The sequence below is a fragment of the Pyrgilauda ruficollis genome, unplaced genomic scaffold (assembly GCF_017590135.1).
Source record: "Pyrgilauda ruficollis isolate IOZ18807 unplaced genomic scaffold, ASM1759013v1 scaffold19, whole genome shotgun sequence".
Classification (NCBI taxonomy): Eukaryota; Metazoa; Chordata; class Aves; order Passeriformes; family Passeridae; genus Pyrgilauda; species Pyrgilauda ruficollis.
In genome coordinates, this window is record NW_024518095.1 from 9,109,314 (window position 1) to 9,123,781 (window position 14,468).

Sequence of the window (14,468 nt, forward strand, 5' to 3'; positions counted from 1 at the left end):
GGAGGATGTCTACTCTAAAGTCTAAGAGGATAAGTGATAAACCTACAGTTCCTCTCTGAACAATGCTTAGCCTGACCTGTTTCTCTGCAGTCCCTTTCTAGATATATCAGTTTAATGGAACCAAGTGAATATGTGTGCCCCTTATTTCTGTCAGTCATATCTTTTAACTCACTGCTTTCTCTATCCTGACTGTAATACTTTTGACCCTCATGCCAGAATGTTGTGTTTGATTTCATGTAACTACAGGTTATAGCCTTCTCCACCCCTATTTCTCACAGATATGCCTTTTTTTCTGTTTGGACATTATTCACACATACCTAAATCATCCTCATTGTGACTTAAGGTTCTCCCTGTCTGCCTTGCTTGACAGTCACTTAGCTCTCCACTACAGAGATACTGAGGAAAATATTGCCAAACTCACATGGTCAGCTTGATGCCTGACAATATGCCCTTCTTTGCAGCTTCCAACTTTGCCCTTTCCCCACAATTCCTTCCCTTACAGAATCTTTGGACACCTTCTGCCTGCAGAGTGATCCCACCAGCACCTGCATCTGGTTACAGTTTGTGTATGTTGTCCACAGATGCTTTATCCTGTACTTTCCTATTTGTGTGGAAAACAGTACTGAAGCTTAGTTGTTAAATATTCTTTCCCCCGAGATAGCCTTCATAAAACCCACATTCACCATGAGGTACACAAGGGCTTTCCAGCAAAAACTGTAGTTAAGTGATTTCAAAGAGTAGCAGATGTTTGTTTATTTATCTTTTTCTTAGAATTAGAGAAAACAAGAAAAGGAAGACGAGGCTTGTAGCTGCATTCTTACTTACAGAGTAAAATTGTTTTTCTCCATTATTTTTCATGATTCCTGCAAAGAATCTTCCATACTCTTCTTCGCATCTTCAACACATCAGAAGCACTTCTGTGTTTTATCATTGTACAAATTCTAGGTAGATGGGGTTCTGAAGTTGATGGCCCTGAGCTGGTACTAGCTTTAAAGTCAACATATAATGAAAAATTATTTCAAAAGAGTAGCAGTAACACCACCCTCACATCATTGTTTCCAAATCCTGTTGGTTATGTATTACAGATGACTCCTAGTAAGTTTGCTTACTTATTACTTTCAGGGTTTCTGTGCTGGGAAAATGGGTTGCAAAAGAGACTGTGGGTATCATGACCTCATCATTCATATTCAAAAGAAGATCAGCAAGATTACCAAAGTGCATTACTTTGTAAAATTATAACCCCGGGAAGTAATAAGATTAAATTACATTTTTTTGGCAAAGTTCTTTTAAAGAAAGTATCTGTCTCATGGCTGTAGTTTATTCTTTGTCTTGATCATTGGGTAACAGCTCTCATGAGGATTTTTCATCTTCTCAAACCTTGCAAGAGATAAATCCCTCTTTTCCTGTGGTCCACTTCAGTCTTTGCATGTGTGCATTTTCTGAAGCGTTAACTGTTAACAGTTGTGCCTAAGAAATCTAAATTCCTTACACAGCCTCAGTGCTTTATAATGCTGGAAAACAAATGCAGACTGCACAAGGAGCTTTCTTCCCCTTTGCTCTGCAGAAGAGCTCAAATACCACACTGAACAAGAATATTCCAATCATTGGAGCAAATTGATGTTTCCTGTGGGCTGAACTTGTCTGAAATGCAGAGCAGCTACCTTGGTGCATTCTTGCACAAACCCCATTGCATCTATTGTTAATGGTGGCAAAACCAAATGGCAGATAAGCAGAGGATGCTGAAATGTATTTGCTGATTCTCTGTATTCTCTCTTCAAAACTCAGGAGATTACCACCACAGGTTAAATTCACTCCTACAAACTACAAACAAGAATGGAGTAGTTTGTAAGTCAATACAGAGAGCTGAATTTTACTGTGTCAGTGTCACCTTTGTAAATGAATGACAGAGGACAATACTGCAGGTATCACATGTTTGTTCTGCAAAATAATTTTAAAGCATGATTTGAGATCTTTTTAGTCTGCTTCTCATTTACATTATTTTCAATGCTTTTTTAAACTTTTGTCATCCTTGTTTTGAGAACATAAAAGTCCAGAGGGCTCTTATTTTCTCTTCTGCTTTTATCTGTGGTGGTAATAGTACATACTGTTCAAGGAAGGTATAGTTAATACCATGTAGTATGTTGGGGAAGAATAAATCAAGTCATCTTATGTTTTATTTTGGAAGACATAAAAAACCCCCATGTCTATAATGCTGGGTGATAAAATCCCATAGGAGTTGAGTGGTGTGATGTTTCTGCACAGGTTTTTTCCTCATGTCAGTTTAAAAGGGTTTCCCCTGCTACAGAATCTCAAAGGAATTTACAGTTGTTCTTTTAAGTAAGTGTTTATGCTGCTCAACAATTTGGACTGTCCATCGTGACTCATTTTGGAGCCTGCTCTGCTTGCCTGACTTGTATTTCTATGTGCAAGGATTTGAGGTTGCCAGAAAGAATATTTCTGTGTGCAACAAGCAGAAATGATGCTTTGGACATGGACTTCATGGAGCTTTCAATGTTTTTAGAAAGGGAAGTGTTAACACTGAATAGATGACGTTAACACCACCAGCAAGAAAGAAAGAAAAAAAAAAAAAAAGCTCTGAAAGCTGTATTGACTAAATCTTCTAACAATGCTTGCAATTCTCCTATATCCTGCTCTGTTTTTGTATGGATTTTTCATAGCACAGACAGACGCTACCCACAGTGTGATTCAGCGTCTGTTTCTAGCCACGCTCTTGCACGATTTTAACCTGATTTCACGGGAGGAACAGAGAATGAAACACCGTAGCTCATGGTTGTCAGTAGTGAAAAATAGCCAGGAATCAGACAAACAGCTTCATTGCTGAGATTATTTCCGGGATGAAAACTCGTCCAACAGCTGTTTGCTTTGGCCACTACTCAGGTCCTTTTTTTTCCCTTAAACAGAAAAAAAAAAAAAAAAAAAAAAGAAAAAAGGAGGTTTGTTTTTTTTAAGATGTGGGCTGGTTATTTATGTAGTCAGGAAGAGGTCTCTGCTTCCAGTGTTGTGGTCTCTGAGCTGTTTTGACAGTTGGAGTACAGGGAGGTTTCCTCTCTTCTCTCTCTCCTTTTCTCCCATCCTTCATTCACTTAATGCACAGACCTGGAATGCTGTAGGAAGAAGAGAAAGCGAATTTATGAGTTCTTTAATCCCAGACAGGCAGCTCTGTGGCAGTTACCTTCAAGAAAAGTTCACGCCCCAAAGGAGCGTTTAGTCTTACAGAGCCACTGACTCACTGAGCAGTGCGTGTGAGTGGCTGCGAGGCAGAAGGGGAGAGATGAAGGAAAAATTCTGCTTCCTTGTGAAACTCGCAATATTATTGTTTTAAGACTTTTTGAAAAGATGACTGCTACTTTTGTTTAAAGCATTTGCTCTGAAATTGCTGAAGCTGGAGCCTACCAGACTGAGGTCAGGAGCATTTTCTTTGGCAGAAGGAAGATACTTTTATAGAAGCCATGCCTGTGCTTGGGGTTGCCTCCAAGCTGAGGCAGCCAGCCGTAGGGTCAAAGCCTGTCCACACTGCCCTCCCGATACCCAACCTTGGCCCCGCCGCCTCACAGAAGTACTCACCAAAGTCCTTGGAGCTTACTGGGGCAGAGAGCTCGATGCTTTCTTGTCAGCTTACGTTAAAGTCAACCTGTGATTTTGGAGAGAGGAAAACGCTTCAAGGAAAAACCCAGGAGATCGAAGACAGCAAGGTTAGTTATAAACTTTACCTGTGGAACTCAATTATAAAAAAAAATTTATTTGCTTTAAAAATAACCTTTGATATAAACTTTCTGCATGCAGAACTTGGGGGTAAATGAGTAAATAGACTTTTGCTGTCATCACTGAACTCCCACAGCAGCCTTGAAAATTTGTTTTGCTCAGTGCTGCTGTCTGAATAAATATTCTGTTTTTAAATGTTAGTGTTATTCACTTCAGAGATGAATTTTGATAAGGATCAGTAGAATCATAAGGAGAGAAAAATCATTCTGGCACCCAGTAAACAGAGTATTTGAAAAAAAAAATCTTGGCAACTTTATGTTATATTATGAAATTTAAAAAGAGATCTCACGCCCACACCTATTCCCACAGGGAGGCTCTTTTAAAATAAAAACATGCAATTGATTTTCTTTTCAATTTTCAAATGATCTGGCTATTCTTGCTGCAGAACTGCTGAACCAGAAAAACAGCTTCTCAGTGAAAAGTACTTGTGCTTTTCTCCTCTGCAAAATAGCTTCTTCCTAGCCCCTATCTAGCCCCAATTCATTGTGATTTAAAAAAATTGATTATCTGAAGTAGGATGCCACAATATTTTTTAGACTGCTTAGGGTTCTTTTCTTTTGTAAGGGGATTATTTTTGAGTCCTAATTAACTTTTAGGAACACTTTTGCTTGGTTTTCAAGTAGGCTTGCTGTCGTAGTTGAAAACATTTTTCATGCTTTGTACATGAGTACTGAGTCCCTTCTTGTCAGCAGCATATATTTCTGTAGATCTTTCAGTCAGTACATTATGCCTGCATGTGTGGTTTACACAGCTTCTGCAAGCTGTGAGGCTACTTCCTCTTGCTTTTCTAGTACTCTTGGTTTGTGGAACTGATTACCACCCTGGAAGTAAACATATATATTTTTAATTGTGTCTTAGTTTGAGAACACTTAAATGCCATTGGAGTTGTTACAGTGACAAGATGCACATATGTACTTGTTTTTTCTTTGTTTTTAGTTACTGGGTTAATTCAATTTTAGTGAAGAAAGTTGGTTTTGTGGTTAAAGCATAGAGTTGGGATTCTGAGCATTTGGTTTCCTTTTTAAACCTTGCCACATATTTGCACATGAGATTTTGGTCATGCCACTTAACTTTTCCCTGGAGTTTTCTGTGTCACATCTCCCTGTCTCCCAGAGATGATGCATTGGTGGTGTCAGATATCCTATACAGAAATGTAAATAAAAGAGCAAACTGTTCATCTCTTGATAACCACAAGTGATGAACAGCCTCTTTCTAGAATGTGAGTATGAAGATAAGTTTGAAGATAATAATTTTTCAACACAATGCAATTCCTGCTTGTTTACTTATTTTTTATAGAAAATATCCTTTGCTTGTTTTTTTAATGGTGTTCCTTAATGGATAGCCCACTAGATTAGCAAATTAGATTAGCAAATACTGTTTTCCATGAAAAAAGCAAAAGGTTATGTTGGCTGCTGAGAAGTGTTTCTTGTTTACTTATAAAAGTGTGGAGAAAGATATAAAGCATCTTGCCTTCACTATTTAAACCACTTGGGAGCTATTTTGTAATTAGTGTGAGACCAATTGGGAGTCATAGCCTTCCAAGGCATCTGGTCCTGAACTCTGCTGAACTTCCAGTGAGTAAAATAACAGCCTGGATGGACACAAACTGTGATACCAATTTGCCATTTCATTGGTTTGACAATACCTGTCATCTCAGAGACCGTTTTTCTAAAGAACAAAAAGCAAACCAACTTCCTAAAATCAGCCTACCAGCCGTGACATCCTTCTCTATGTATGCTGTCAGTGCAGGCTGCTGAGCAGTTTTAGATGATGATCCATAAAAAGTAAGACCAGACTGTGCACATGATGGTCTGAAAACTTCCCCCAGCCACCTGGATTCATAGAAGTGCTGAACATTCAAAAAGTTACTAATTTCGGAAGCATTTCTGTGTTACCCCATTGTAAGTCTGACATTCCCAGTAAAGCTTAGCTGGCAGCTCTTTACTCTATTTTCTTCCTGGTACATTTTTTAAAAGATGCTCTTTTATTCACCTTTTAAGCAAGTTTCAGGAAATCTTTCTGCCAAAGGGGTTTGGACTGTAAGGTGGATGGGTATTTATGAATATGACATTATTTCAATGCTTTTCTTACTAGTAAGCTTCAAAGGATCAGCCTAAAAGTGTTAATGCTGTTTTCTTCATCAGTGATGGAGATCCATGCCACCTGGGTAGCCTCAGAAATATGTGTAGGTTATTTAAACGGTAGTTCTAAGCAGAGATCTGAGGGAGCTGTTAATGTCTCTTCAGGTTTGCTGAGCAGATGCAAGTTCTTCACTACAGGTTGTGTTGTCCCAAAGCTTGACCATTTCTAAGTGCTGATTTCAATAGACCTTTTGTTAGCAAACACATGAATCCATGTGATATCTCCGTGTGACTGTTGTATGCAGCACTGTACATTGGGACTGTGTAGCTATAGAAATGGTCAGATAAAATGTTTTCCATCAAAATGTATTGAATACCTAGTCTGAGTTTCCAACTGAGAATCAAATCTGACTAACGTATTTCTTGTATGCTTATGTTATATATATCATTGCATATAAGGCAGCACTGATTTTTGAGGGAAAAATGCGGATCTCTATCTGCAAAAGACAATGGAACATATGAATTCATCACCTGGTTAACTTTGGCTCTTGTCTGCTGAAAGCAGTGCCTTTTGCATTGCTTGCTTTGGTGTTTTACATTTGCTGCACTGCAGGTCACAAGATTTCCCATCCCTTCTGCAAGGCACTGAGATTGACACGTGTAGTCACTCTGACATATCCTGTTGCTATCTATTAAGTGCTAAGAATTCTAAAATAAATTTGGGTTATACATGTCAATACAGTAGGTCATTGCCACACAGCTGTTTCCTCTATGAACTTCACTCTCACCAAACCTGATTGTTTGAGAATTTTGTTGCTTGTGTTGGCATTCTCACAAGGCCAAGGCTGGTTGGGAATACAGCAGCAAACATCAGTTCTCTTTTCCCTTGCTGTTTCTCTCATTTTATATGGTTTTGTTGCACTTGCACATGTAGTCTTGGTTGTTTTCTTGTTTGTGGACATGATGAAGTTTGAGGTTTAATAAAAGTGATATTGTCATAAAAACTGTGGTAGAAAAACTTTGAGGTGATTATTTACCTTTTTTCTTAATTGTATAGAACTTAGCTAAGCTTACAAAAGCAAATAATAAGTTGCTAATGATTTAAATTATTCTGTGTATAGTTTATTCAAATGCACTTTTGTTCAAGATTTTAATAATTTGTGCTAAGTCTCATACAACAGGTCCATCTGCTTTCTTGCTAAACCCACTAATGTTTAGGCTGACTGCATAAACACTTTATGCTGTGAATAGTCATGCAAAATATTTGAACACAAGTATTCAGAGCACATTCTTTTTCCCTGAGTATCATATAGACAAAAGTTTATTCCTATATATGTACACAGGAACAGAGTCCAGCTGCTGGATTCATGAGGTGAAATGCTGGCTGTCTTTGAAGCAGATGGAGTTTTGCTGTTCAGCTGGACCATAGACTATTTTTATGCAAAACCATGTCTGAAATCACCACTATATTTTCCAATATTTTTCTAACTGTGGATATAGTATTCTTTTTATTTCTTTACCACCATTTTTATACTGCTTGCGAAATTATTCATCACATCATGGTAGGTTGCTTTTTGCTTTTGAGCCACTAAACAGTAATAAAGTGAAAAAATATCCATTGATATTGTAGAAAGGTAAATTAAACAATGACTTAAAACTATAGGAATGAAGAAAGAATTTCTTTGCAAAACCAACTTATTTGGCCACTGAATCCTATCTCTGCACTGTATTATTTTAAGGGTGGGTGTTGAGAGGCTGGGGCCAGACTGTTCAGTTGTGCCTAGAAACAGGGCAAGGATCAAAGGGCACAAACTGAAGCACAGGAATTTCCATTGAATTTCAAGAAAAAAAATCTTTACTTGGAGGATGACAGAGCACTGGAACAGGCTATCCACAGAAGTTGTGTGTGAAGTCTTTTCCTCTGGAGACATTCAAAACTGTATAGGTGTAATCCTGTGCAACCTGTTCTAGGTGAACCTGCTTTAGTAGGGGGGTTGGACTCCAGGGCACTCCCTTCAGTGACTCTGTAATATTGACCTGTAGCAAAACGCAACAGTGTTTTACTCCAGGTCACCTGAAAGTGTGATTGATTTCAGCTATTCACACACATTTGATGGTGTAGTCACAAGTGTGTTGCCAGGAGTCCCCTCCAGCACAAAGCTGTGCAGCTGCTGGGAGTCAGCAACCCCTGCTAGGCACACTGGTCTTCTGCTCTGGCTTCCTCAGGCTGATCCTTGCAGTGCTCTGCTTTATGTTCCCAGAGTTTTCCTCCCATCATTACACTTCCTTCTTTCAAGTGCCCTGCACCATCATTTATGCTTCTAAAGTGAATTTTCTCTGAGATTAATCTGATATATTAATTGTAGTGTTTTGATTGTATGACTTGGATGATAAGATTTTAGCCTTCTTTCTGAGTTAATGAATTTCTTTAGTGTTGTATTATCATATTTCTTTTGGGTCTTTTTTTTTTTGTTTTCAGTTTCTCTTTGTTCGTGCTATCTGTCTGCTGCTGTCTGCTTTATCTGCTTCTTCCTTCCTGTTGGCAGACATCTTTACAGGCTACTGAATATGACTTATTTTTCTCTGTATCCCCTAATCAAGTCTTCCTGTCTTGCCTGCCGCATTTTTTGTATCACTGTTCATTATCAGAAACTGCTAGTCAGCCTTCCCAGCTGATCCAGTACACGTATGTAAACCTAAAACTTTGCTGGATACCTCAGTTGTGGGAGCTTGCAGTAAGATCCTAGTAGTATGGAGATACTGGTATCCAGAGGATGAATAGACAGTTGTTTGTGACCTCTCTCACAGGGGTCCAGCCCCACAAACTTCATGAAACTATTCAATTTTTATATGGGAAGATCTTAGGGGAGCTCTGAAAACTGATCTTCTGCAAGGCCTTCTGGAAGAAAAGACAAATATCGTGTGTCCACCTGAGTAAAGAGACACAACTAATTTCTTTAGAGCACAGAAATCTGAACAATTAAGCTGGGGAAGTAGTCCTCAGTAAATCAGCAGGACAGAGCAGTGCTACCTGGGGAGCATGTCCAACAGAGAATGGGGTCCAAAAGACTTAGTTGTAGCAAGTGAATGTTGTTAAAGTAATCTAAAATAAATGTCAATGTCACAAAACCAAGCTAAATACTTTAATCTGCTTAGGCAAAAGCCTGTGCTGGAGCTGTTGAAATGACTCTTAAAGTCCTTTTAATTTGGCATCTTACCATTGCATCTCAGTTTTACTCTGAGGCCTTCTAGTGTCATTCAGCCAGCCCTTTTGCACTAGGTCATTAAAATGCGCATGGAAACCTCTCATTTTTCCCTCATCAATTTTAAGTAGTTTGTCAGTGATGTGGTAAATCCTGCCCGTCACAAGACACCAAACTTGGAGAACTTTTTATAAAGATAGATCTCAAGACAAACATGTTTGTTTTCCATACATGGGTGGAGCTCCTGTTCTCATCAACGGGAGTGCTGTGCACATTGGAATACCAGATGTGTGCCATAAATGACTTCCATATCTCTGTCTTTCCTCAGCTAACCCTTCCACACCACTTACTTAGGTTTCATGTGACCCTTTCCCACCATTCCCCAAATCTCTCTAAAGCAAGACATCTGTTGCAATCACACATTTCTTTGACTTTTCAATTTCTTGGATACATTTTTGTCTGGTCTCTGAGGGCCAAGCTCCTCAGAGTTTCTTGACACACTGATTTTAGGGAACATAAATAAATGAGTTTCTTTCCCCATTTTGTCATACCCTTGCTTTTCTCAGTACTAGTGCCCTGGAGGTATCTGCCTTGTGGGTTGGCAAGAAAAGAGGCTGCTCCTTGTGCCGGGTGTTTCATTTACAGCACTACAGCCAAGGCAACAGAAAGAGCAGTAGAAGCAGCCAGAAACTGCCTGTCTTCTCCCCATAGTGACCACTAGTGATGGGAAGCCAGCAGTGTATCAAAAGCATTGAACTAGCTGCCAGAAATTTCAGTCAGCACTGTGGACACCTGGGACTATGTGTGTTTAAAATTCACACAGCCCCAGTGAAGCCAGGACAGTTGGCAGGAGTTCAGATTGTCAGCAATTGCAGCTTCTTGTCTAGTGCTCTGAATTATTTCTTTATCAAACAGATAACACTGTCTTTAATGTGCTTTATGTATCCAGTACCATCTGTCTACACTATACTATAACTGATTTAAGAGCTTCATTCTGTATGAGCTTGGACTAAATTTCACTGTTACATGTTTATTGTCTAATCATCTGTATCAAGCACATTTTCACAGAGTTGAGATTAATGAAAATCTTTTCATTAATCTCCTAAATCTTTTGTATTTGTGAACAAGTTGTATTGAATCTAGGTAGAATGATGTTTCTCGTCTGTAATTTGTACTTGGGATCATGGATAGGAGGGTGTTCATCAACCTGAGCATAAGAACTCTGCCTAAATTTCTACTGCTTTCATGTTATTTCAGTTACAAAATAAGAACATAGAACTCAGCTTACTTCATATCAATTGGTGAGTTGTGAGTTGGTATTACACATCACCAGAAAATGATCACACTTACCCTTTTGTATTGCATTTGTGCCTGGGGAAGCTGCTTGGGGATCTTCTGACCAAACAACTATTCAATAAAAAATCCTTTCCTCAAAAATGTGTGTCTGCAGGATGATGCACTGTGAATGTACCAGCAGAAGTGTGGTACAAAGAAGCAACCCAGCAACATTTGCTCGCTGCAGCACTCTTGCAATCCCCTGGGATAATGTGTTCTTCGTAACGACGAATGGAGATAAATGGTCTCCATCTTCAGATAAAAATTATGGGCTTATATTGTACCCCAGGAGGTTCTAGTTAGGCTTTAGTAAAACTTCCCAGCCATAATAGTAGTTCAACAGAGGCACTTTGCCTGTGGAAAATACAGTATCTCCATCACTGGAAAACCCAATGTGTACACTTGCCAGTCATAGTATTATTAGCAGAGATTCTTTGTTGTGGAAAGGAGTTGGTGACAACCTTGATGGTCTTCTCATTCTCTTCTGTCATTCCTTGGTTCAGCTGACTTCAGGTGCATGGTAATGAAACCATACTTCCCTGGGAACCTGAGCTGACAGCACTCTGGCCCATGGTGATATAGATATGTAAGGACTCTCTGGAGACAGATTTACTTCCTTAGAAAAAGTGCCATTGTGCAGTGTGAGTGTTTGTGTTTCCAGGGGCATTGCACTGAAATATTGTTCCTGGTAAGTTTCCTGAAAGCACCAGTAGGGTGTTCTTGGAGCCCAGAAAGCTTGGAAACACTCATTTCCCTGGCATGTCAGTATTGGAGTGTCCTCATGCCTCAACAGCCTGTGAAACAGTGGAGTGACTCTTGGGGGCTCAGTTCTTCATAGCAAGGAACACAGAGGCCCTATGAATTTTAAAATCTGTAATTTAAAATCCCTTCAGGAGCACTGTAGTGAATATTTCTTCTAGCTGCATTTTATAGGGGGTTCCTAGAAGACGAGAGCATCCCAAAGTACCCATCAGAGTGAGGGATGCCACTAAGATTAGGGAGTTTGGCTGCACTGAAAAGCATTTCTTCTCTCAAATAAAAATAATATTTCTGTGGATTTTTCTGTTTATTTCAACCTACCTTGATCCTAGAAATTTTTACTAGATTGATGTCCTATTATGATAGGTAGTGTGCATGTGTGCAAGAGTCAGTCTAGCCCTGTAGAACATATGGCTGTATTATATGGACTGTGGGAGAAAGGGAAAAACATTATCCCCATAGTGCAGAGGGAAGGGAGAGATTAAAGGGAAAATTAATGATTTTCTCACACTCAGGCTGGGACTTTGTGGCAGGACTAGGAATTTCAAGTCATATATATCTCAAGTTCCAATCTCCACATCATCGCCACAAGCCTTTGTCCTTCCTAAAGGATCAGTTAAGAATGAAACATCCAAATAATGAGTTATTTTTCCTGCTTGCCTCATAAGGACAGTTTTGGCTTTGTCATCATTTTAATGTCAATAGCTAGCATAAGTGTGGGCCCGCCTTTGAACTGGAAGTTGAATTTTACTCCACTAGACATATTCTCTTGATTTTGATGTATCCAACCAGCATAGACTAGCACAATTTGTTAAAGATGCAGAATATTTTGTGCCCTTTGTGAAGCAGTATAACACTCATCAATGGTCCTGTGTGTAATGATGTTGATAGGCTGCTGACTTGTTAAATATGATGTAGAAAATCTAAGTATTTGTGAAGCAGGCCTGTTTTGAAGAAAAATGGCTTTTTTTGGGTCCTAATTTCTGCCTTTGACTACACTGCCTAGCTTCTTTGTAGCAGAAACTTGTATTTAGTAAATACTAACGGCATGAATTACAAATGAGAACTGCTAATTTTTTTGACAAAGTGTTCATTCTGGTCTAGGTCCACTGTCCCTTTTTGTCTAGTATACTGGACTATTTTTTGAGTCCCACAGTTTTTCTTGCACTTACAGGGCACGCAAAGAGCAGTTCATTTAAATCAGCTCTGTGTTTCACTCTGACCTGATTCACAGGATGTGGTCTTGGAGGAAGCCCATGCCTTAACAATAGCCTTTTGACAAGTGAGGGTGTTTGGGGATTAAGCTGGAAGAGGAGGAAGCATATATCTATTCTCAAATCTAGTAGTGGACTATTTTGTGTGAATCTTCACTTGCCCATGATGTTTTTAAGGTCACAAACCTTCCTTTTTGTTTTTATTGGCAAGAGGATGTTGGCTGAAAGATAGCATAACTTCTTTAAAATTCAGAAAAAGAATGCAGAGTGTTTTGTCTGGTAAATGTGAAGGGATAATTCCCTCAAGTAAGATGTGCAGATTTCTGATGGCTCTTGTGTATGTTCTGTGTAAACCAAGCTGAAAGAACTTGGAAAATAAGCAAATCAAAGGGAAGCATAATTTTGAAGTGGTTAGAGCTGGATCATAATATTTCTGGATATATAAACTGAGAAGGTGCCAGCCACTAAATGTACTAACTCTGCATAAAACATGAGAGAATTTGACCAAATATAATATTAGTATTGTCCTAACCTACTTTCAGCATGACATTTGGTCTGACTTATCTTTTTAGTTATAGTTTTTCCTTGTAAACCTTCCTTTCCTGCTCTGCCCATATGATCTTAATTCAGCAGAAAGCATTTCATCCTTTAATATATCTCTCAACAGTTGATCAAAATATTTTGTTCAGGTGAAACTCTCCAACTGCAGCAAATGTGAAAACAAATTGGAACAAAAATAGTTGTTGAGCTCTCTTTTGTGTTTTCTATTTCAAATTATCTCTCTATGACAGTTTTAACACCTGGCTGTGTATCTTGTTGATGTTGTGTTAAGCTCCAAAAGATTTGGCAGTGAAAACTTCCTGTTGTGCATCAGGATTTGAATTACAGGGCATGAGTAAAACCATCACAGCTTAGTAATGAGCATGGCCATGCACGGAAAGATGACTTCCTAGCAAGTGTTCTAAAACATTTGACCACTTTCATTAATCAGGAAAGGCTGCATGGCTCATACGTGATTTAGGGGTGAGTAAGACATAAGTCAGGGTGCAGGATTTTTACTCACTGCTACAACAATGAGATTTCCTGGCAACACATTTATGCAGTAAACAAGTTGGTTCCTTTTTTTTTTGGGAGTATTTGTGTTTTGGTTTGGTTTTTGTTTTTCAGGCTCTTTTTTTGTAAGCTGTCTCTGTAGCGGAAATAAATAGGCATTAAATAAGAATGTGAAATAACAAATAAAAGTTCAAAAGGAGTTTAGAAATTTCCTCAGCTGAGCAGTCTGCCTGCTTTCGTCATTGCTGGCCAGCTCACCAGCCATAGACAGAGTGCTGGAAGGAAGAGCTGAAGGAATCTGTTTCTCATGAAGGAGCAGCACAAATCTAAAAGCTTGAGAGCTGCAGGTTCAGATTTACTTTTGAAATGCTTCTGAGAGGGAGTAAGGCTCAGCAGCTCACATGGGAATTCACAATCTAGTTTCATTTCTGGTTACCATCAAATACTCCTTGAAATCAGCCCATATGTGAAATGGTAATAATGAATGGATTTTTGAGAGTGAAGTTGTTTCTTGACTAACTGTGTATTGATTATTATTTTTAAAATACTGAAGAAATAATCTAATTATCTACTTTTCAAAGTGTTATTTAAGTTACTTTTAATTATCATAGAAAAATGATTTTTTTTTTAAACCTAATCTGCTACTGATGTTTTCAGCTTCCTGTCTGTCAGGCTAATAGTGCATCCATTCTTTTTTCCTGCTTGTTATAAGAAGACAGAAGTGGAAGGCATTTTATATACAACACACAGTTTTTCCTGTATATCCTTATGAGATATCCTGAGAAAAATAAGGAGAGAATAACAGTGTCTTTGCTGTTTTATTTACCTTGCTGCTTTATCACTCTGAAAACTGGTATGGTTCTATATTATTAGCTGAAACCTAAGAAATAGGTTGCTCCACAAAGAAACTGTTGTAGTGATTGACAGTCAAGTAGTCTGTTCACAGGTGATGCCATCTCCAGATGGGAGATGTGTGGGAGGTTAATACAGTCTAATTTGCAGGACTTTCACATCCAGACTTCTCTTTTGCAAGAACAAGT

At 38.7% G+C, this 14,468-nt stretch overlaps 1 protein-coding gene across 2 annotated transcripts in view; it reads left to right on the forward strand.

Annotated features, from left to right (window-relative positions):
- The first annotated feature begins 3,304 nt into the window (after window positions 1-3,304).
- The window catches only part of NAV3 (neuron navigator 3), a 251,244-nt gene continuing 240,080 nt past the window's right edge, over window positions 3,305-14,468 (forward strand). For both annotated transcript variants that reach the window (XM_041465666.1, XM_041465667.1), the window contains exon 1: window positions 3,305-3,713. In XM_041465666.1, coding sequence (XP_041321600.1) covers window positions 3,471-3,713 — 243 coding nt within the window. In that variant the 5' untranslated portion in view covers window positions 3,305-3,470. The remainder of the gene's footprint in view (window positions 3,714-14,468) is intronic.